General features: G+C 51.2%; 2 protein-coding genes across 10 annotated transcripts in view; both read right to left on the reverse strand.

Annotated features, from left to right (window-relative positions):
- Positions 1–264: 264 nt before the first annotated feature.
- SLC35C2 (solute carrier family 35 member C2) lies at positions 265–19,696 on the reverse strand. 8 transcript variants are annotated; one of them, XR_005213120.1, is made up of 11 exons: positions 19,618–19,696; positions 11,313–11,692; positions 10,463–10,613; positions 9,518–9,602; positions 8,643–8,715; positions 7,927–8,095; positions 7,708–7,791; positions 5,343–5,518; positions 4,103–4,232; positions 3,207–3,763; positions 265–288 (listed from the first exon to the last, which is right to left on the reverse strand). XR_005213120.1 is itself a non-coding variant. In XM_037811810.1 (10 exons), exons 2-10 carry the CDS (start codon positions 11,430–11,432, stop codon positions 3,633–3,635), a joined length of 1,098 nt encoding a protein of 365 aa, XP_037667738.1. In that variant the 5' UTR covers positions 11,433–11,692; positions 19,618–19,696; the 3' UTR covers positions 3,144–3,632. The 8 variants fall into 8 exon arrangements, 6 of the variants coding, with proteins under 6 accessions (XP_037667738.1, XP_037667736.1, XP_037667742.1 ...); XR_005213121.1 differs by lacking the exon at positions 265–288 and having other exon boundaries at positions 3,144–3,421; positions 3,556–3,763; XM_037811810.1 differs by lacking the exon at positions 265–288 and having other exon boundaries at positions 3,144–3,763; positions 9,518–9,581.
- A 1,514-nt stretch (positions 19,697–21,210) lies between these two features.
- The window catches only part of ELMO2 (engulfment and cell motility 2), a 39,033-nt gene continuing 36,609 nt past the window's right edge, over positions 21,211–23,634 (reverse strand). The window contains exon 22 of one of the 2 annotated variants that reach the window (XM_037811505.1): positions 21,211–22,763. In XM_037811505.1, coding sequence (XP_037667433.1) covers positions 22,563–22,763 — 201 coding nt within the window. In that variant the 3' untranslated portion in view covers positions 21,211–22,562. The remainder of the gene's footprint in view (positions 22,764–23,634) is intronic. The other variant, XM_037811506.1, reaches the window with a different exon arrangement.

Consider the following 23,634-nt stretch of genomic DNA (forward strand, 5'->3'; position numbering starts at 1 on the left):
GATGGTTAGGGAGAAGGCTCGATGGGATGGCTGGGAGGCTGGTGGCTGGCAGGCGGGGGTGATGATGGTGGTGGCAGTGGTGGGAAACAGCCTCCTTTTACAGGACAAATCCTTTAGAAGTTAGACTGTCTCCAGAACCTGAAGTCCCCCCTTTAGTTTCTACTATTGGAAATTTCTTCATAGCACAATTATCTATTAAGTGCCTTCTCTGTGCCAGGCACTGTAGCAAGGATAGTGACCTTCAAAGCCAGGGTTTCAGTGCCTGCTCCTCCTCTTTTTCTTTCCCACCTGGGCAAGTGATGTATGTTCCATCATCATTGCTTCCTTTTACTGAGTGGTAATTACTATGTGCCCAGCACTGTGCTAAGTGCTTACAAAATATTAATTTATTTCATCCTCACAATAACTCGATAGGAGATATTTATGATTGTTCCTTCTTTATAGATGAAGAAACTGGCTCAGAGATCAGCAACGTGGCTAAGATCACATGGCTATTATAGGGCTGAGAGGAGATGCAATCCAAGTCTGAGGGAGTCCGGAGTCTTAACCACCATCATGCTTACCTCTCTGAGCTTAGTTTCCAGTGAAGAAATAGGTACAACCAGTTCCCACTGCACTGGATCATTAGGGATTAAATCACGTGTGTGAGAGGGCTAAAGGATGCTCACTGAGTGGTCTGTTCTGTTCTCTCCTCCCACCCCCCTCAGCCCCTGCCTCCATCCCTCCCTGTGCTGGCAGGAAGATGGGATGCTGCTGCTCCACTTGCTGTCTCTCCAAGGACAAATGTCTCTCTCCCCAAGCCCAGCTCAGTGCCTGGCATATGGCCAGTACACATTGAGCACTGTCGACCCAAATGGATGATTGGGGAGTCCACATCCCAAAACTGGACATCCAACTCAGTCCACCATCAATCCATGATGTGGAAGGCTGTGGCAGGTATCCAGGAAGAGAATTCTCTTGGTGCCACATCCCCTCTGCCCTCAAGCTACTAGGATTTTCAGATTTCTCTCAGTAGAATGGAGCAGAAGCAGATGGGGATGATCCTCTGAGCCCTCAAGGAAGAGAAGGGCACATGAATGAAGATGAAGGCTTTCAAGTCCTGCCTGGCATCTCAGGTCTCTCCCACATGGAAACTCCAGCTTATTCTCATACCCCACTGCAGACATCCTCATATATTAGGGGCATTAACCTTCCTTCCACCGTAGGCTCCTGCGAGAGGCGGTGGGCATGTAGGCACTTAAAACGCAAACCTGTGGGTCAGCGCTCCCCAACTTCGTGCAGAAGCCCTGGAGCTGGAGGCTGCTTGGGGACAGACACCACAGCCTTGGAGACAAGTCACATCCTCAGCCTCCCTCAACCTGTGCAAGCACCAAGTTGCCATGGCGACGCTGCAGCCCTGAGATGCAATGGCTGCAGACAGCATGGGTGGTTCTGAGGCTCAAAGCTGAGGGTGGATGCTGTCTGGCCTGGGAGGCCAGGAGATAGGGCGGGTTGGGTGGGGGAAGAGAGGGAGCCCTCCTCTTGGCTCGGCTGGTAATTGCTGCTAAGTGAGGGGCTGTCATCGAACCCAACAGGTGGGTGATGAGAGCCCCACTCTGCACCCTGTAATTACTGCACCAGACAGCAGCACTTGCTCCCTGTGCCGGGGATGGGGAGGTGGGGGAGCAGACAGGAAGCTCTCAGCCACCTGAGCCAGCAGGGCTCTGGCAGGCTCTCCCCCTGCTGCTCGAGCATCCTGCACCCCAAGAAGGCTCTTGGGCAGAGTGAGGAGGCCTCTGGCTCCCTCTTGGCAGGCTCTCCCCATGTCATCTGATGTGGGGCGTGAGCTTCCTTTAATCCTGGCCTCTGAGCTTGCAGAATCCAAGGAGGGCAGAGGTGCAGGAAGCACATAAGGCACCACTCAAAGGAGCCCTCCGTGCTATACCTTGATTTGTTGGAGATGCTTATCTCAAGAGTGGGAATTGGAGGCAGATCCTGGTCCCAATTCCTCCTGCGCCCTGAGGCTCTGAGGACCACAGCCCTCCCCTGGGCCTGGACACAGTAATTTTTAAGTATTCTGCCACAGCAGGGTTAGCAACCTGCAGCCTGCAGGCCCAATCGTTTTTTCACACTAGAGTTCACCGGAACTGAGCCGCACCTTTTGTATCTGTAGTGCCTATGGCCTCTTTCACCGTCAATGATAGAGGTGAGAAGTTGTGACAAATACCATACAGCCCCCACACTGAAATGCTGACGATCTGGTCCTTTGCAGAATTTTGCAGACCCCAGCTTCTAAAGTACTACAGTTCTCCTAGGCTGACCAGAGTGAGCTTTCCTGGCCCCAATCTGCTTAGAACAATTCTGTTAGAAGCCCCATGAGCTGGTCCCCACCAATGAGCTCCACTGTCCTTTCATGGACCCCTCTTCTTGGCAGCTCCCTGCCTGGACGTGGATAGGAGGCCCCGCAGGTCTGGGAGCCGCTGTGTGGTACAATGGCGCCACCTGCCATGAGTGCCTGAAAGCACTTCCTCCTGGACCACTGGGCCCCACAGGAGGAAGCTGGGGCTCGGAACCACAGAACATCAGGACCGGGATCTCATCCATCTCGTCCCCTTCCCTCCCTTCACAGGTGAGTGAAAGGCCCAGAACGCAGAGGCCCATGTACCCTCATAGGAGGCAGTGTGGACCAGGGATGCACATGGAGGCTGGAGGCAGCTTGGCCCAGGTTCGAGTCCTAGCTCTGCCACTCATTTAGGAAGTTCTTTGTCTTCTCTAAGTCTTGGTTTGATTGTTGAAAGGATTTCAAAAACAAACATACATTTAATGTTTTCAGTATTGACTCATTTAACCTTCAGAATGACTCTCCCAATTCACAGGTGAAGAAACCGTGGAACCCAGTGCGTGAGAGACAGGATTCAAATCCAGGTTGTGAAAGCACATACGGTACTCAGTAAATATTCATTTTATTTCTGCCTGCAGGTGTGGTGGGTCCCCCAGGAGAGCAGTGGGGGCTCAAACAGGAGCAGAAGTGACGCAGGAGCCCTGGAGTATGATCAGGCATTTGAAGAAGCCCCAGGCAGGGAAAGAAAGGAGGAGGCCAGGCCCAGGTGCCCTCTCTCCCCTCCCCCTAGGCTGAGTGAGAATGTCTCAGACAACAAGAAGTAGCCACTGGACCATAAACCATTTATTTCCAACTATAAATAAATCTGCTTTCCAAGCAAAGACACTTCATAGGTGACGAGGCCCCAGCATCTCCATCTTTCTTTCCCAAGTGCTCTGCAGTCCAAACCCAGTCCGCTTAGAAACCCCTTGTGCCTCTGCGATTCCAATCGTGGCTATCAGAGTCAGGTAGTCTCCAGCTGTGGCTCCAGCACAGCTTGGTCGCAGATTGGGCCAGAACTGGGGCCATGTGGCCTGGGGCTCACCCTCATTTGACCAGGCTCTGAAAGGAAGGGTAGGAGCCACATGCCCTGTCCCAGAGCTCTGCCACGTGGCTACGCAATGCCCTGAGGCCCAGCCTGGGCAACTCCCAGCTCCCCTGCTCTCCCCCTGTCACAAAGAGTGACCCAGGCCCACCTGAGCCGCTCAGCCAAGTGTGACGCAGCACCACGGGTGGGCAGCAGCCTGCATCCAAGCTGCTAACCCTTGGCTGGTCACTGCTGCCCCTGGGCCACGAAGTACTCTTCCTCCTCATTGTCATCTTCCTCCTGCTGGCTGCTCCGGAGCAGCAGCTCCAGGTCAGGGTTGGAGCCCAGCCCCTTCAAAGGTTTAGGGTCATCATCACCTTGGGATAAAGAGAGACCTAAGTTAGAGACCCAATAGTTTTCTTGGTTTGCCCTGATTTGAGTGTGTGCTGAGTCACCAACCCCCGCCCCCCACCTTAGGAGACAATCCCAGGTCTCCCCAGAGGGGTGGCAGGAGAACCACCAGGCATTTCTTCCTGAATTAGAGGAACAGTCAACACAAAGGTGGCTGAGCTGTGTAGAGAGCCCCAGGCTGGGGCTGCTATGGGGAAGCTGAGAGCACCTGGCTCTTCTTGGCAGGGCTGGCATGAAGGGAAATCCAGAGTCACAGGGAGAAGGTCGTCAGAAAGCTGAGGCCTCTGAAAGGGGCCCTGGGTTACCTCTGGGGTGCAGGGCTTTGAGGGCGACATGCAGGGATATCCCTGAGAGGCAGAGGGCAAAGCCCAGCCAGTTGAGAAGGCTGATCTGGTCACCCAGCAGATGAGCTGCCAACAGCAGAGTGCAGACTTCCTGGGGGCAAAGAAGCAAGAAGGGGGAGTGATCAGCAGGAGATGCCCCCAAGGAGGGTGGGGGACAGGGGCACTGGGTACACTAAGAGGACAGAGCCAAACCTGCCCGAATTCCAGGGCCCAGGCAGGGCAGGCTGGCCTACAGGGCAACGAGGCAAATGCAAAGGGTTCTGTGCACACAGAGGCCCTGCCAGCCTCTCTTTGGGTTACTGGGATGCAACAAAAAAGGTGCTTCTGTCAGGTGTAAGAAGGCAAACTGGATCCAGGGCTGGAAGTGCAGGGTGTCTCGTCCAGACCCTTCCACGAGGCACCTTCCAGGCTGGATTGCAGGGTGACCCCCGGGCTCTGCACACAATGGCTATGTGGGTCTTCGTAAACAGAGACTGTTGGTGAGACAGGTGGGACAATTCATTCCACAAACCACAATGTGTGCCTTAATCGCTTGGCTGGCAGCCAGGAGACCCTTGGGAGACCTGCATTTCTGGCCTTAGGCAACATTGTTACAGTCCTGGCATTTGCCCGGTCAAAGAAAAAATTCCCTCCATGGCTCTGAGCAGAGAAGTGGGAGAGATGGCAGGGAGGAAAAGGGAGGAAGCGAGGAGGGAGGAGAGGTGGAAGGAGAGGGGAAGGGGCATATAGGCTGGCAGCAGTGAAGGCAAGACTGGCAAACACATGGCACTTGTGCCACAACTACCCGTTGCTGTGCCCACACTGGCAGACACTGCCAATCAATCACGGGGCTCTTTTCTGAGTCAGGATGGAGGTTTTTCAACCTAGTGCTCCAGGCCACTGCCAAATGATCAGTGGGCCTTCTAGGTAAATGCAAACGCATCCCAGGCCCAGCTCTGAATCCCAGTACGGCTACTTCCTAGCTGTGTACCCCTGGAGAGGAGCAGCTCTTTTGGTTGGGGGCCTCCTCTGAGAAATGGGGGTGAACATTCCCACCTCATGGGGCTGCTGCAAAGGATGGGGGGGTGAGAGCCCAGCGCCTGGCACCTGACTAACCACTGCAGTCTCTTCTCCATGGGGCCCTGGGGTGCAGGAGCTGGGGTGGAAGCTCTCTTGGGGGCTCCCCTTGGAGACAGCCCTGGTGTCACTGCCAATTCTGTACCTTAAAAATGCCGGCAATGGAGAGAGTGAGGCTGGAGGTTCTGGAGACCAGGAGAAACTCGGAGAAGCCCAAACCAAAGGCGAGAATCCCGCCCAGGAAGAGGCTCCCGAGTACCCGCAGAAGCAGCCCTGGGTCCTGGAAACGGAAGATTTTCTCAGATGTGGACAAATGGAGACCTGAAAGCAAAAGGGAGAGAGCACAGGAGGCGAAGTCCTGGGAGTGCCCACCTGGAGGCCTCACTGGCCAGGAGGTACACCCCTGCCCTCCCCACCTGCCTGATGAGACGGTCCTTGCTGAGGACCTGTTACTGTCTGAAGCCCTGAGAAACTGGTTGGGAGGTATAAAGTAATCCCACACAGATGTCCTGAGCCTTGGGGCACCGGGGAAGCAGTGATGGCTGCCAGAGAGCCCTGGAGCAGTACAAGCCAGAGAGTGATTCCATTAGGGGGTGCTGGGAAGGCTCATTCCAGCCTCTGGGCTAAAGCAGATGGGGGTGACACCTCAGAGAAGAACCATGGAAGCTCCCAGCTCCCCTGGACAGTATGTGCCTACTGCTCTCTGGGAAGGTGGGAGAGGAGACAGTGACTTCACATGGCCTCTGCAGCTGTGACATCGAGCAAGCTGGAGAGGGATGAGGGTGGCCACTGAGGGAGCTCCAGGGGCTAAATTTCAGACAAAACTCTATCCCAACCAGCCTCCTCAAACAGTTTGGGACTAGACAGCATTTCTCAAATGGTAGTATAATTTGAGGAACACTTCTAGAAACAAAACAAAACAAAAAACAAAACCACCACACAGGCACACATATAAACATGATAAAAGCCACAGTCCCTTCCATCTAGGAACACACATGCGCACACACACCAAATTCTGCTTAGACTTCCAGAAGATCCACGTGCCATCCCACACCATCCACGTGAGGGGACTCCTCGGATCCCCTCCAGCGGGAAAGTCTCCCCCGTGTATGAGGGAGGCGTGACAGTGAGCCCTGAGCTAGGCACAAGGGAAGTACGCCGGGTAGCCCAGGGCTGGTACAGTACTTGGAGATTTTTGGAAGGAAGCACCAAAGAAATGCAGTGGCAGCCCCCCGGGCACACAGGCTCCCGATGTAGGACACCTTGTTCCAGGCTGGGCTCCGCAGTGCTGCAAAGGCCTTGGAAAATTGAAGGGAATTCAAGGAAGAGCAACATAAGTAATGAAGGTGCTTGGGGGATTAATTTACCAGAAAAGATTAAAGGAGCTAAATCCATGCAGCTTTGCTAAGTGACGACTAACAGGGGCTTTTGGATGTGGGTTTGCAGAGATGGGGAACAGCATAAATACACAGGAGGCAAGGAGAGTGCGCCACTTGATACAGGGATATAATGAAGGGATGGGGAGAGATTTTACAAAGGAAAAAACTGAGGCTGCAGAACAGAATTTTCCTGGACAATGGGGCTGTGGAATAATTTTCTCAGGGAGGTCTGAGATGCTTCACTGCTTGAAACTTAAGTGGATGTGGGACAGGATTCTCTATGATGACCCTGGGAACAGTCATGGGACAGAGTAACCCCAACACATCTGAGGGTAGGAGGTGGGGACTGCCCTCTTCAGCCTGGAGAACCCACCACCCTCACCCCTCACCTCTTCTCTAGGAACATGGCAGTGGTGGTAAACAACTGCTCACCCCCAACCCCTTGCACCCTGGGCTCCATCCCTGGAAACACACCCTCAGCCAGTCCTCAATCGCCTGTGCTCCCCAAAACACACACTCTGCTGGCCCATGCCTTGACATGTCTGAACCTATTGTGCCCAATTCTCAGATACCACGGCCCCACCGGCCTGTTGAAATCCCTTTCATCCTCCAAAATGCACTGCCCAGGAAGCTGTTTTGACTCGTCTTACCAATTCCCAATCCGGATCCTCCTTATAAAGGCAGTACAGCACAGTAGGTAAGAGGAGGGCTGAGGGCCTGGAGCCAGGCTACTGGACCCAAGTTCTAGCTCACTTCTGTGTCACGGGACCTTGGGTAAGTTAGGTTTACTCCCCTGTGCCTTAGTTCTTTCCCCTAAAATGGGAATAATAACAGTGCTGCCCCAGAGGGCTGCTGTGAGGATCAAATTAGTTAGGATATTTAAACTCTGCATATGTTCTGGGCTCTTTGGACATTCACTGTCTGCTGTATTTTATATACGCTTTCTATGCCCACTTATCACGCTAGGTTCTAGCCATGTTACTGAAGTGTCTGCCCAGACCCCAAACTGTGTGCTGCCGAGTGACTGCACCTTTGACCTCTGTGACCTCTGCAGCCACCACACTGCTGGGCTCAGGGGAGGAATCTGGACTCTGCTGTCCTGAGGTGCCCTAAGGTGGATGACCAACATACCTTCAAATATGGCAAAGAGAGGGAAGAGCCCCAGGAACATGAGTGGCTGCAGGTGGAACATGGTGTCGATGGGATTCTGGAGCCCTGCAGGACGAGGGAGGGTGAGCCATCAGCTCCGGCCAGCCCGGTGCTTGTGTCTCTTCCTGCTGTCCCTGGATGGCCTCCACCCTGCCTGGAGCCCGGGGCCCTCTCTTTGGGGCACAAGTGGCCTGTGCTCACCAAGTTCAGCCTTCTGCAGAAGCATCTGGGTGAGGGTCCAGCGAATGCCGCCAATGAACGAGGCGCCCAGCACCAAGGCGAAGCCCTCCACGTTGAACTGTGTGGACTTATAGGTGAACATGAAGAGGCCCCCGGCAATGAGGACCACCACCAGGACCAGGGCTGCTCGCTGTCAGGATAGGGGGCAGTTGCAAAAGACTTGGGGATCTTGATAACCAAGAGCTCCTTAGACCAGGAGCCTGGGAGTCAGCCGCCATCGTGGCTGTCCCTGGGGTAAGAAACCCTCCACCCCATCCCCTGCTCCAGAGTTCCTGGCCAGCCCCTTGCCCATAGATGTATCAGGGCTGACATTCGGCAGATACCTGCCATCTCTATCTGTTGTAAAATACTGAAATGCTTTCCTTGGTCTAACCTGGCCTCCAAGTGGCTCCACCCCCGCCCCCGGACCTAGCAATCAAAAGGCGGCAGTCACCCTTGAGGACTTTCTCCCTTGGTCATTACCCCTGCCATGCCAGCTTCTAAATATTCTGGATGCTGCCCCTGTGTCTATGTCCTTTGTTAGAGAAAGGAGTTACTGCCACCTGTGTAGATCTCTCTCCTCTGTCATACAGTGTGACATGACATGACACACAGCATGACAAGCCATGCTCAGACTCCCTTTTTGAGTCTTAGCATCAGTGGGGGTAGGAGGGGCCAAAGGGAAGCTGAGGCCTCACCAGCTCCTCCAGCTTGAAGATCAGAGAGAAGATCAAGATGAAGAGGACAGCTGAGGATTTGGTCATTGTGTACCTGGAAGCGGAAATTACCCATCATGCACTGCTGGAGCCTGGCACTCAAAACCCACGACCGAGAAAGGAGCCCAGAGCACACAGAAGTGGGCTGGAAAAGGAGTGAGTAGGCAGGACCCCTGACTTCCCTGCGGGCAACCGGCTCTGTTTAGGGCAGCAAGGCAACCTGGGGACAAAAGACTGAAAGAAGCCAGCCTGAGTTGTCTGGATTGATAAGTGACCTTTCATGGGAGCAAATCTCCAACTAAAAGACCTCTGATTATCACCAGGGAGAAAAGCTATAGATCTGACATTGAGCTCACCGAGTCCTATTATTTATCTACCCTCAGCAGAGACCAGGGTAAGGGAGGAAGGAGGAGAGGAGAGGAGAAAAAGAGAAGGCAGGGATTTTGCTCTCTGAAACAAAAAATCTGAGATAAGAAATAACTATTATGTGTGCCCCTCTCTGTGCCCAGACTAAGTTCTGGCACAGCTGTGTGCACTGCACACCAGTCAGTTTCTTTTCTCTGTTGCGCCGGCTGCTTTTCTCCCCCCTGCTAGGACTGCAATCATTCTATTTGAGTCCCCTGGCTGCCCCACGCCGCCGGGCAGGCGGGCACAGCATCCCTCTGCACTGGGCTTACGGAAGAGGCTGGCGACTTCCTGGAGAGCTGCTGGGTGCCAGAGAGGAGCTGACAGAACAAGGGCTGGTCCCAGAGAGAGGCAGAGTGGCTGGCCCAAAGGCCGGGTGCGCAGACAGCCAGCTGGACAGACAGAGAGAGCTTGAGCCTGCAGGGAGGTGGCAGGGTGTGGCCGGTACTCACAGCGAGACGGTGATGTACAGGAAGCTCCAGTTGGACAAGCCCACGTCAAGTGCCGTTGCCAGTGCTGTGGAGACAAGAGCATCCCCTAGGCAGTGTGAGCACTGGAAACACAGCTGTGCCGGTTGTTAGAACATGTCCATGAGGCACCTAAGTGCTCCCTCCTCCCTATCTCCCCCACTCTTTCTCTGGGGCCTCCTTTTCACCCAGCAACTACAAGGTTAACTCCTGGTCAAAAAGGGGGGATCTCTGCTCCAGCATTAGGGTTTGAGGCCATTCTGATCAGCTGAGGCCTGTGATGTTCTGCTCCTTGCTGAGGGGTATTGATCTGATCCTATCAGAGGGAGAAAACACAAGCTCCTCCATGCAGTCCCTAAGGCCCAGCCCTCTAGGGTCTGACTCCTGCCAGCCCTCTCAACTCTTTTCTTTCACTTCCTCTCACCAGCACCGAGCCCTCGATGTATTGAGACACTCTCAGTTCCCTTTCATACCTCCCCATGTGCCACACCTCTCCCTGGTACACATATGCCCTTCCTCTTCCCAGGACCAGCCAGTCCTGCCCATGCTTTAGGCTAGACAACACCTGCCCCACGCCTGGGTGACACTCCCCGCCTCTGTGCCCCTGTAGCACCTGCTACTTCCCCCGCTACAGCACCAGGGCAGCAGCCTTGCTTTGTTCACTGCTGTATATCTGGGTCGTAGTACTGGCTCATGACAGTTTTTGAAGGGTGAGGGAACTACAAGGCCACTGCTCCATTGGGGGCTGGTTGACTGGGTGTGGGGGGGTTGGGAAGACGGGGAAGACATAAAAGACATTAGTGCTGCCAGGGAGAGCAGGCAGGGCTGGCAAGGAGGAGGAGGAGCCTACGCTTAAGGCCATGAAGGCTTCCTTTTGTCCTTGGCAACGGTTCTCCCGGCAATCCCATGCCCCCACAACCAGGCATGTACCTGTGGGAGCTACTCTTCTGAGGTAGTCGGTCCAGCTCAGCACCACGCGGGCCCTGTGGCTGGAGCACTGAACCAGCGCCCTGGACAAGGCGGAGAACAGGAAGATCACAGCCAGGTGCAGCATGGTCATGAAGAGGGGGAAATGGAAGCTCTGTAGGGACCAGAAGCACACGGTGCCCAGGCACAGCTGAAAGAGCTGCCCACATCTGCTTCCTTCTGCCCCCTCACCTCTATCTGCTATGGCAGCGGTGCTATTTGGGGGTTTGTGAGTGCTACACAGTGTACGGGGAGGGGCGCGCTTTCAGGTGTCTCCATTACAATAATTTGGAATGACATTGCTAGTTCCAATTTTGGAGGTCCCAACAGAGTAGGGGGCAGACCTGGGGCTTGCTCCCAGGATGGTGTTGTCTCTGCCACTTCAACCTGCCTGCCTGGCTGCCTTCTCCAGGCCTCCTCCCACCCCACTTCCCTGGCTTAGCCTCTGGAATAAGAGTTAGCCAGTGCGGATTGATACGGCTGTGGCAATTATTAAGATATTGAAATTCTCTACGAGTTGGTAAATAGCTACAGCTGGCTTGAGCCTCCTATTTCTCCAGCCCATCCCTCATCCCCTCATCCCCACCTCCCACCTCCCCTGTCCCTGACTGATTTCCCCATGATCCAAACATTTAAAAGAAATGCCTGGCATGGCTGGTTTCCTTCTAGGGCCTTGTTCCACCACCAGGTATAGCTGGCTTCCTATTTGACTGGTTGAAGCCTGTGCCTTCCTGCTGTTAAATATTAGGGACCTCAGCCCTGGCTCCAGACACCTGCTTCCCAGCCCCCTGCACTGGCAAGGCCACCGGGTTACCTTTGTCAGCCATTTGTTGTAGAAGGTGATGCCAATAGAGAAGCAGTAGTAGAGAAGGACCAGCCCCAGAGTCAAGAGTGCCTTCCACACAAAGGCCACGTCGAAGGCCCACCTCCCCATCCGTGGAAGCTGCAGTACTTTAGCTTCCTGGGTCAGTGGGTGTAGGCGTCTCTCTTGAAGGCAGCTCCCAGGAGGAGCTGGTTGAGCTGGGCCACGACTTTCAACAGGAACATCTCCTGGTTAACGGAATTCTCTCTGACTCCATGACTCGGAATGGTCCACGGAGCCCCAGGCAGAGTCCTCACCTAAGAGGCTGGTGGCCCGAGTCAACCCTCTCCATGGTTAACTGGAGGCAGGGCTCACAGGTCCCAGGTCTGACGCTAGAAAAATGAAAAGGCAGTTCTGATGACTCCATGCAGAGATGATGCCTTCTGCAGCCAGAGGCCAGTGACAGCTGCTCAACTCTGGTGCCCTGCGGCCCGCCTCTTCTGCCCCATCTCAGCCCCCAGGGAGGGAAACAAAGGACAGACAGAGCATCAAGGAGCTGAGGGCTCCATGCCACAGCCACTCGTCCCCTCACACTGTTCTCCATAAACTGCCACCAAAGTGATCTTTAAAAACTATGTCTGATGTGACTGTGAAAACCCTGTGGATCCACTCCCTTTATCCAGTGTATGGATGGAGTAGAAAAATGGGGACAAAACCCAAATGAAAAATAGGGTGAGATGCGGGTGGTGGTGATTTGGGTGTTCTTTTTTTTATTTTTATTTTTTATTCTGATTCTGATTCTTTCTGGTGTAAGGAAAATGTTCAACAATAGATTGGGGTGATGAATGCACAACTATAAGATGGTACTGTGAACAGTTGATTGTACACCATGGATGATAGCATGGTATGTGAATATACCTCAATAAAACTGAATTAAACAAACAAACAAACAAACCCCTCCCCCCCTCAAAAAACCTATGTCTGATCACACGTGATCCCGGCTTAAAATCCTACCATGGCTTCCAGCACTCTTGTGATAAAGCCCAAGGCCCAGCCTGTGGCTACCAGGCCCTGGTCCAGCCCCTGCCAATCTCTCTAGCCTCAGTGCCAGTGGCTCTGTGCCCTGATCCCAATGGCCACCTTTCGGTTCCCCAAATACACAAGGCTCCTTCCTGCTGCCAGAAGGAACTGAAGGCTCTGCCCGCCCTTCATTCCTTTCTCAGTTAATTCTACTTATCTTCAGCTCAAACGTCTCTCCCTTGGGGTACCCCTTTGGCTTCCTGGAACACAAGCTGCTCTCACGGCTCCCCTAGTTTTCCTTCACAGGACTTGGGATAATATGAGCAATGTCTGTGTCCCCTGGGAGGCTGTGAGCTCCCGGAGGACCAGGGTACCACTGGTTGGCCACACTGCAAATTCTCCATAATGGTTTGATGACTCAATGCAAGAGGGCAAGCAAATCACGCTGATTTTCAGGGGAACGATCTGGTTTTTAAGGAGGTATAAATGAACCAAGAAGCCAATACCTACATTGACTTGGCCCTAACCGCTACTCTCGTAGAGGTGGCACCTGCCCTAGGATCTTGACAGACTAAGCCACTCCCTGCCTGCCATCAATGTGGTCAGAGAACACCCGCTGCTTCACCTGCCTGCCCCCCACCCCCAGCTCCTCCTTTGACTCCCTCCCATTCTGCTGGAATGTCACTCCTTCCTGAAGCCTTCCCAGAGCCATCTGATCAGGCAGGCATCCCCATCCCAACCCTTTCCGAAAGGAGTAACTACACTCTCCGGCACTCTGGAACATGTGCTATTATTTTCCCTCCCCCAAGACAACCTGTAGCAGGTGACATAAGACTCTGCCCCAAAGACCCCCTAGAGCAGTGGTTTTCCTCAGGGGAGCTTTGAAAACTTATGGTGGTGCTTTGTGGGGATGCTCCTGGCATTTATCGAGCAGAGATACAAACAGGGCAGTCCCAACTAACAAAAAACTGCTCTGCATCCAGCATGGCCTTGACATGCATGTGGGTGAAACACTGGCTTAGAGTTACCTGAACCTAGAACCTAAGTGTTTTCTATACAAACACAGAGCAGTTTTTGCATGGCTTTACTATAGACTAGAATTTCCAAGAATGTAACTTCCATGTACACTGAAGGGAGACTGAACTGTTTTTGTCAAAACTGTATCAACAGCTTCCATCGTGGAGAAACCACCCTGTCTATGGTAATGGCACTCACAGCAGCATCTGCCTGCACTTGGGGCTGCCACACTCCTGGTGGTGTCACATGTAGCTGAAAGCGTCTGATGGCTTCACAGGCACTCCTAGTACTGCTGTGCCTAAGAATTTACATATTGATACACATTTTACTTTATTATCAATTACTTTCCATTTATTTCTTATTATAGTTAAGGCATCGTTGGTTTTAAAAAAATTGTATGTAGGTAATTGTTGTTAACCATAAATTTCATTTCAGGATAATAAAGGGGGTTATTACAAAATATCTGTTATGAAAGGGGGCATTGTAGCCAGTGAGGTGTCTTATGTGACTTAGTGCAGTCCCATTGCTTTAAATGCCTTCTGTAAGGTGACCTCTCTCAAAGGTATATCCTGACCTCTGAGCTCCCCATAAACCTCGTAATATTCAATTCCTTACTGGTTTTCTTTGCTTGGTCTATCAGGCATCTCACACTCAGTATGTCGAACACTGAACTTCTGTTTTCACACCTACCCTGCATCTAAAACTGCTCCTCTTTCTACCTCCCACCTCAGCAAATGCCCCCACCATTTACCTAGTTATCCAGGCCAGAAGCCTTGTTCCAATTCTTAATTCCTCTTTCCCTCAGCCCATATGCAACTAACAAATACTAGTCAGCTCTATCTTCAAAGCATATCCCAAATATGATCACATCTCACGACCTCTATCACCATCCAAGCCCTCCTCCTTTCCCCCTAACTGTGCCTAGTCTCCTGGATGGTTCTCTCTGCTGCTTCTAGCAGCGCCCACACACCCCTGCTTCCACGTGGAGCTGAAGAGGAGCACATGGAAATCAAACCTAAGTCAAGCAGACCTTAAGGCTACACCCCTCTACACCAGGATTTCTCAACCTTGGCACTAGTGACAGTAGGTGAGCTAATTCTTTATTTTGGGGCTGTTCTGTGCATTGTGGGGTTTAGCAGCATCCCTGAGCTCTACCCACTAGATGCGGTAGCACTGTTCCCTTCAGTTATGACAACCCAAAATGTCTCCAAACACAGCCAAATGTCCCTGAGTGAGCCAAGCTGCTCCCCATTGAGAACTAGTGCTTACACCACAGCAAATCACAGGGCACGCTGGTCCTGAGAGAGCTTTCTTCCCAGCACTCTCCCCCTGTGGTTCCTACACAGGAAATGGCCTGGTTTCCAAGGTAGGTGAGTCTGTTCACCCTTCTACTGCTTTTGCTGTAATTCCTGCTTTACACCGCAATGCTTTTCCCTGCCACACACACACTCTTCTGCTTGCTCAAATCCTGTTCTTCCTTCAAAGATCTAGTCCAGGTTCCCCGCCTCCAGGAAAATTCCCTTGACTATCCTAGACCACAGGGAACACTGTCTTGAAATTTAGCAACACATTATCTTAGTATTCAGAAGATCACTCACCTACAAACACAAAACCAGGCCTCAGTGAGAAGGGGCCTTGGAAATCATCTAGCCACTTACTTAACATGCACTGATTAAGCACCCGTGTATGCTGAGTATGGGAGATACAGATACGAGACTGATAGGGACGCGGCCCTTATTTTATAAGGGAAACTAGGCTTAAAGGGGTAAATGCTCTTTTGTTAATCTCACTTGTCCAGAGAAGAAGCTCCATATTCTGTCTCACTTTCCTCAGGGAGCACTGGCTGGGAGCAGTACCCACAGCCAAGCAGAGCTAGTGCCAGGGGACAAATTGCTATACCCCCTTGCTCCACCTCAGACTCCTTATCTATAACATGTGCAGTGTAGTTCAGTGCTTGAAAGTGTGGACTTTGGAGTTAGAAAGATCTGAGCTCTGATTCTGGTGGCCTACTTATGACTGTTTGTAGCCCTGTTCCTTAACCTCCGGACCTCAGTTTCCTCAACATTAAAGGGGGATAAAACCATCTGCCTCCTGGGGCTCACACCATACGCTCCCTTACAGTGAAACTTCCCCAGGGCAGCCTGCACTGCTGTTCCACTCCCTCACCTCCTGCCCCCTCTTCCGTCTGTCCTCACTGCTGCACTGAATCACCATGCCCTCCTTCCCGTCACCCACTTCAAGGGCCAAGTACATAGGCACACATCAGCATCTTACAACTGGCTACTTCCTCCCGGAAACATCTTCTCCTGGATGCCACAACATCCCATTCTCCTGGTTTTTCTTCTGCTTTTCTGGACTTTTTCTAAGTCTTCTTCATTGGCTCCTCCTCCTCAACCCAACTTGAGAAAACTGAGTACCAAGAACTAAATTCTTACATTAGCCTAACCAGTTCTGGGATCTCCAGACTAGTCCATCTAACTGACTATCTGGTAGCTCCTTTCAAGACACCTAAAACCTAAGATGCTCCAAACAGATTTCTTGATTCTTTCTGATGCCCCCAACCTATTCCAGTCATTCATTAAAGGCCAGCATAATACATTCTTGAGCACTCTTTCCCTCATTCCTCAAAGCCTCTCCTTCAGTTTCAATGTAATTCCTGACCCATCTACTATTTTTTACCTCTAAGCCCACTGTGCTGGTTTGGATATATTATGTCCCCCAGAAAAGCCACATTCTTTAATGCAATCTTGGGGGGATAGGCTGATTAGTCTGTTGATTAAGGTGGAACCTCTGACTGAATTATTTCCATGGAGGTATGGACCCTGCCTATTCAGGGTGGGTCTTAATTAGATCACTGGAGTCCTTTAAAGGGAACTCACACAGAGAGCAGAGAGGACAAAACACCCCAAGAGAAGCTGAGAGAGACATTTTGGAGACTGCTGTTGAAAGCTGACGCTTGGAGACTCTTGGAGATGCAGACAAAAGGATATTGGAGATGCTAAGCTAAGAGACGAAGCCCAGAGTTTGCCCTGGAGAAGCTAAGGGAGGATCTCCAGACACTTAGAAAAGCCCTGGGAGAAAGAAGCAAGGACACACAGGAGCTAAGAGAGAGGAGCTAAGACAGACACCCAGAGACATACTGGAGAAAGCCATTATGAAACACAACCTGGGAGCAAAGGACCAGCAGATGCCAGCCACATGCCTTCCTAGCTGACAGAGGTGTTCTGGACACCATTGGTCTTTCTTCAGTGAAGGTATCCTCTTGCTGATGCCTTAGTATGGACACTTTCATGGCCTCAGAACTGTAAATCTGCAACCTAATAAATCCCCTGTATAAAAGCCAATCCATTTCTGATATATTGCATTCTGGCAGCTTTAGCAAACTGGAACAGGTTTTAGTACCAGGAGTGGCGTGTTAATGGGTTTGCAAATACCAAACATATTGGAACAGCTTTTAAAATGGATATGGGGAAGATTCCAGAAGAACTGTGAGGAGCTTAACAGAAAAGGCCTAGATTGCTTTGAAGAGATTGTTGGTGGAAACATGGACTCTAAAGATACTTCTGATGAGGCCTTGTGCAGAAATGATGACTATGTTGTTGCAAACTGGAAAGAAGGCGATCCTTGTTTTAAAGTAGCAGAAAACTTGGCAAAATTGACTTCTGGTGTTGGATGGAAGGCAGAATTTGAAAGCAATGAGATGGGAATACTTAGCTGAAGGGATCTCCAAGCTAAATACGGAAAATGCAGCCTTGCTTCTCCTTGAAGCTTATAGTAAAATGTGAAAGGAAAGAGAAGCTGAAAACTGAACTCTTGGGTACAAAGAAACCAGAAACTGATGGTCTGGAAAACTCTGGGCTTCCAGAAAGTGAAACCCCAGAGGCTACAGAACCACGTGAGGATTTAATGAAACCCAGAACCAGCCAGCCATTTGAGTACAAGCCAGGACTGGAAATGGAGTTGTCCACAAAGGATTTGTGGAAAGTTCTATTGTCTGATGGTTTTGACCCCTATATGCTGCATGCTAAGCCAACAATTTTTTTGCGAGATCTGCATAAACAGATCTGGCCTAGGGACAGACTGAAGTAAAAATTTCTTCAGAGAAGGCAGAATTATGGAAGCCAAGAAATCTCGGGCAAGGACTGCAGAACAACCCATGCACGTCAAAAGGGTGAGTTTGCCCTGGAGGTAGAGGGTGGGCCTTCCACTTCGAAGGTCAGAAGAGTGCTGCCACCCCAGGCCTCAGAGAGGGTGGAGCACATTCCCCTGGGACTGGGGAAAGCCTGGCCACAACCCCACTGTTCGGAGAGGGGAGAGCCTTTGCCCTGGAGATGCAGGGTCTAGGTGGTGCCCTGAGCTTGAGGAGAGCAGGGCCAAGAAGGTGGTCTCCCCAAAGCATGGATATGTTGGAGTACTCACCCCAGCATTTGGAGAGAAAAGGGCTGCCGTGAAGGCCCTTGGAAAGGGTTGGACTCCTGCTCTCTCGAGTCCCAAGGATAAAAACGTCCTTTGATAAATGACTCCCAGACTTTGAAATCTAATGGAGTTTGCCCTGCAGTTTTCCGGAATTGTTTAGGTCCGGTGACCCCTATTTTCCTTCCAATTTCTCCCTATGGCAATGGGAACATTTATCCTATGACTGTTGTATACTGGAAGCAGATAACTTGTTTTGAGTATCACAGGTCCACAGTCAGAGGAGAATGTTGCCTTAGGACAAACCATGCCACTAACTGATTTTGAGACTTTACCAATATTGTGATGGAATGAATGTATTTTTGTATTTGGAAAGAACATGTCTTTTTTGGGGTTTAGGGGGTAGAATGTGCCGGTTTGGATATATTATGTCCCCCAGAAAAGCCACATTCCTTAATGTAATCTTGTGAGGATAGACTGATTAGTCTGTTGATTAGGGTGGAACCTCTGATTGAATTATGTCCATGGAGGTATGGACCCTGCCCATTCAGGGTGAGTCTTAAATTAGATCACTGGAGTCCTTTAAAGAGAGCTCACACAGAGAGCAGAGAGGACAAAATGCCTCAAGAGAAGCTAACAGAGACATTTTGAAGATGGCTGTTGAAAGCTGATGCTTGGAGACACTTGGACATGCAGACAGAAGGACATTGGAGATGCTAAGCTAAGAGATGAAGCCCAGTTTACCCTGGAGAAGCTAAGAGAGGACCCCTAGACACTTAGAAACGCCCTGGGAAAAGAAGCAAGGATATACAGGAGCCGAGAGAGAAGAGCTAAGACAGACACCCAGAGACATATTGGAGAAAGTCATTTTGAAACAACCTGGGGGCAAAGGACCAGCAGACACCAGCCATGTGCCTTCCCAGCTGACAGAGGTGTTCCAGACTCCACTGGCCTCTCTTCAGTGAAGGTATCCTTTTGTGGATGCCTTAGTATGGACACTTTCATGGCCTTAGAACTGTAAATTTGTAACCTAATAAATCCCCTTTATAAAAGCAAATCCACTTCTAGTATTTTGCATAACGGCAGCTCTAGCAAACCAGAACACCCACCACCAGAGTCCATGCCACAAATACCTTTCACCTACTGACTCCTTCCCCTTTACAGCCAGAACCCACAAAGCAGGTTGAGAGATGGCTTAGATAAAGAAAGCAGTACACAGCTGCACAGGCTAATCCCAACTCCTCACCAGTCTCACAAAGGCGGCCTCAGTGATCTGGCCTCTGCAACCTCATTCTCCTCCACTATCCCCCAGCATCCACCATACTGACCTCCTTGCTGGTTCTCAAACACATCAAGTCTGTTTCCTTTCTCTAGAACACTCTTTCACAGATCTCTGCTTGGCTGAATACTTCGTTGAGGTTTCAGCTCAAATTTCATTCCTCAACAACTCTCCCCCCACCAGGCAGGTCCGCCTCCTCGTCCCCGTGGCACTTGCTCACCATCTTACGTTTCCATGTTTGCATAGTATTTGCTGCTGCCCCCCTACCCCCACCCCGGGATGCGGCCTCTCTACGAGCAGGGTCGTCTATACGACTCTCGGCTGGGTGAGGGGCCCGGCACGTCGCAGGTTCTCAATTAATACTGGCTGAATCAGCGCGGGGCAGGGACCCGCAGGAAGGCGGTTGGAGACCCTTGCACCTGTCCCCTGCACAGACCGGAAGACTGAGGCCCTGAAAGGGGCAAGAGGGCAGGCCTGTTCCACGTCATCGTGTGCGAGGCCGCAGCGCCAGGGCAGGGACCCCGCTTCGCGGCCCCCGCCCTCCACGACCCGGGAGCGCGCAGGAAGGCCCACCGCGCGCCCACTCACCTCCGTATGTGACGCTCGCGGCCAGGATCCTCGCGCCGGAAGTGCGAGGCCGGACGCCGTCCCCCGCTGGGAGAGGCGACTTCCCCCGGAAGCCGCTGAGGGGCGGGGCGGAGCCGGCGTTAGGTTGCTGGGTGGTGTTCCGCGCGCTGGCGTCTGGCTGGGTGTTCTCGCCCATTTCCTTTCATCGCCGACACCTTCTGAGAAGCCCCTCTAGCTTGTATTGTAGTTATTTGTGTCTCTCCTGCTCTAGAGCAGGGGCTTTTTCCTGCAGTTCCCGTAAGCTGCACAGAGCGGGTATTCAAAAAAAAAGTTCACCTATTTACTTTTATTGAACAAATTAAGTATTTACCTTATATCCAGTCCAGTGCTGGGCAAAGCAGAACCCAAAGATAAATCTCTTATGGACTTTTTCTTCTGGGAGCTCAGGCCAGTTAGCAGTGATGTCGGGGGAGTTAAACTGGATAAGGCTTAGAAGATCCAGAAGTGTGGTAATTAACATTTATGAAGCATTTTCTGTGAGCCTGGAACTTTATAAGAATTATTCCAATTTCAATAGGTTGAGTAGGGGGAGAGCCTCCCAGACAGAGGAAATGGAAGATTGCTAAAGGATTCTAAATAATGAGAATGCTCCAGCGGGACTTGGAGCTTGTGTTGCTTGTAAGTGGCAAAAACCACGGTTGGAAAAGTTGCCTAAGGAGCTTGTACTTGACTCATCTTGCAGGATGGATTGAAAGGGGCAGAACTTGTGGGTAGGGTGACCATTCCAGGAGGACAGGGTTGCACATTGAGACCCAGTTTTGTATTTCTGCCCTTCTCCAGCCCCCTCTTGGACTTCCAGGCTCTAAAACTGACTCAAACACAGATCCTTGCAAGTGACTCAGCTGGGCTTCCCTGGTTCCTCTAACAGAAGGCAGTGCTGTATGCAAACCGCTGCTGCTGCTTCCAATATCACACAGGCATTAATTCGTTCAATACTTACCAAGCCCCTACAAGTACCTTCCATCTTTGCCCAAGGTCTTAGCGTCATTCATTCCTCAAGGCCTGTATTGTATGCATTTTCCTTGCCTATCAAGAGTTTATCCTCTCTCAGAGTAAAGAGAAAAGTATCTGTTTTCATCACTGCACTCATTCAACCTTCCCAACTACCAGCCAAACTTGAGGAGGCTTGGAGCAACAGATTAAACCCATCTGGGAGGCTGGGCATTAGCACAGGCAATACACAGGGTAAAGAATGTCTTCTTTTTAAGGCAGGTACAAGTACTTGAGCTGTTCTATGGCTGTGCCCCCAGCAGGGAGAAGAGGGAGAACATGTTCATGGGGTGTAGTCTGTCTTTTCCTGCTGTACCCAGCAGGCCTAGGCAGAAAACACTTTGTCCCATTGCAGCAATCTGTGAGCATCATTAACCAGGAGGTGTGTGTCTGTGTGTGTGTGGTAGGGTGAAAAGGGGTTGATGAGGAGGAAGGGGTTCTTGGAAGATGCTGGAGAGCTAGAACCTTCCAGTTTCCCAGACACACTGAAATGAAGGCTGGTCAAGGTGAAATCTCCATCCTTGGGCAGGGAGTAAGTGCAGAGAAACAGCTGGTAACAGGGACTAGTTTGTACATGAAAGAGTTATTTATTGAAAACATGGTCACTGGCAGGAAGCTCCCAGTTGCTCTCAGGTTACAATCTGGGCTCACAACTGGAAGTGGTACTTTTTTTTTTCATTTTGCCCCCAGTGTTATTTTCCCCCAAACATTCCATCCTAGGATAGGTAGATCTTATATAAATATATGTACACATATGTATAAGTATGGCCTACAGTAAAGAAAATATATAGTACACTCTTCATTGGATAGTACCTACCATGCCAGGCTACCAACACTGAATGCCACCATGTTACCGTATGTCCAAGGAGAGACGCTGTGCACGTGGTTTACAAGTGCTGCAGCACCAGGGAAGCCCATTGGCACAACTGTGGCCTCAATTGGCCCCAGCCAGCTCCCTGAAATCATGGCCAATGGCAGAAACCACCAAACTGGGAAGGGGAGGAAGGAAAGGCAAACTTCCCTGGGGTCTGGGAGGCCAATGGAAAGCAAACTGGAGGGGTATGGCAGTTCAGGTTAGATGGGAGATTTCTGCCTAAGGAAGAAAAGATATAAACTTGGGGAAATAGGGGATGGAACCTAGTGACCTCAGTACAGTCTAGGCCCAGGTTTCACCTGGGTTTTTCTTGCAGAGTTCCTTGAGAGTAAGAGGGTGGGACTTAGCCTGTAGGCCTTCACTTGCTAGGATGAGAGAACTTGTAGGCAGAAACTTCCATCTGTCCTGATAACTGCATGGGCAAGAGATCTGGTGGCTCCAGAGATCAGAGATGTTCGAGCCGAACCTCAGAAGCAGCAGCATCTTGGCACTGTGTGAGGCTGGAGTGAGTCCTCGTGAAGAAGAGGCCCAACGCATCTACTGAGCAAAGGCCAAGGCCTCTACTTAGATCTGAGAAACAGGCATGGACCACCCACAGGCAGACACTCCAAGGCGCTCTACACGCCCAGCACATCTGTCCTCTGCAGACAGCCTTTCCTGGCCAGCTCTTGCTCACATGGAGTCCAGCAGACCAGAGAGCAAGCTCTCGAAGAAAAAGTGAGTGGCTGTTGTTAAATACAGCTCAAGAAGCAGTTTCTTGGGCCAGAAGGCAAGGGCATCTGTTGTTCATTCGTCATGGCCCAATCCCAGGCTTTGCAGTGATGGGGAGGTCAGATCACCCTGCCTTCATGACTCTTAGTGGACAGGGACCAAAAGAAAGCTCTGGGTGGTAAGAGGACAGTTTGAGGAATGGCTGGCATTTCCTGGCCACCATGGGCAGCCACTACAGATTCTGTACAAGCAAAAGACAAGGCACCAGACTGTAAGTGTTTCTACTGGGCCACAAATCCCTATCTGGGCACTGTCGCCTCTGGCTCCAGGCTCAGCCATAGTGATAGACAAAGTCATAGCTGCTAGGCTCCTTGGGGACTGGTGGTGGGGCTTCAGGAATCTGGATGTTTTCCAGGTCCAGGAGCCGCAGCTTCATCTCCATGCTCAGCAGGGTGTCCAGGTCACTCTTGGTCAGCTCACTAGACATGTCCTTCCCCATAAGGGCACTGAGGCCGTCAATCCAGATGCAGTACTGTGGGGAGCAAGGTGAAAAACGTCAGATGATGGCTCCTGATCAGCTGGAGATCCTGCCCAGGTCCCTTCTCTGATGGGACTCAAAACGACAGTTTCTTTTGGCACTATTCAGTATAGCCAAACTGATTTTATACAAACCTGATACATGAAAGTCTGGAATAATAGCAAACATAAATTGGGAGATAATCATTCATTTTCTGCAAAGATCTTCTGGCTATTATGAGGGGAAGTGTATTAAAATTCCTTAAGATAAAATGAAATAGGATTTTTAAGAAATGCAATTAATGAATCCAGCAAAATTAGCCCTGAGTACTAGGGCACCAACTACCTGAAGTTGCCCCCCAAATTAGTAGTGGTGGTGGAGGAAATATAAACTGAAAAAAAAGGTCCCAAACAGGAAGCACCATAGGATCTTGATTTCAAAACAGGAAAAAAAAACACTCAAAAAGTGTTTAAAAATCAATACTAGAGAAATTGAACTCCAGGGTCTCAAGACAAGAGAACTCCTCTCAGCCCATCCCTCCAACTCCTCTTGTTCGCGCTCCTGCTGTTTTCCTTTGTCCAGGCCTTTGCTCTCCTGTCTCCCCACCTGACTGTCCTTCACTTCTTCACAATAAAAGTCCACTGGCAGCTGAGGCCCAGCCCCCTCTTCCAGAAGCCCCACCTCCAGTTCCCACTGATGTCCCTTAGAGCTCACCAGGCATGAACAGTGTCAACCACAGTTACTCATAGAGTCTTCCGGTGCTGCAGTTGAAACTGACAGCCCCTTGTCAGGAGGACCAGATCCATCTGGCTTCAAAGTCCATGCCAGATCCACTACAACATGGGACTAGGAGCCCTGAGTGGGGAGGATCTGTTAAGTATACTTG

The sequence above is a fragment of the Choloepus didactylus genome, chromosome 19 (genome assembly GCF_015220235.1).
Source record: "Choloepus didactylus isolate mChoDid1 chromosome 19, mChoDid1.pri, whole genome shotgun sequence".
Lineage (NCBI taxonomy): Eukaryota > Metazoa > Chordata > Mammalia > Pilosa > Megalonychidae > Choloepus > Choloepus didactylus.

What these genes read in the sequence shown, in the direction of transcription:
- SLC35C2 (XM_037811808.1), bottom strand. Translation starts at nt 11,432, where the DNA reads ATGGGGAGGTGGGCCTTCGACGTGGCCTTTGTGTGGAAGGCACTCTTG. An exon ending in ACAACAAATGGCTGACAAAG is followed by an intron (nt 10,614 to 11,312) that starts GTAACCCGGTGG and finishes TGGTCCCTACAG; the next exon opens with AGCTTCCATTTCCCCCTCTT. An exon ending in CCATTGCCGGCATTTTTAAG is followed by an intron (nt 4,233 to 5,342) that starts GTACAGAATTGG and finishes CTTTGCCCCCAG; the next exon opens with GAAGTCTGCACTCTGCTGTT.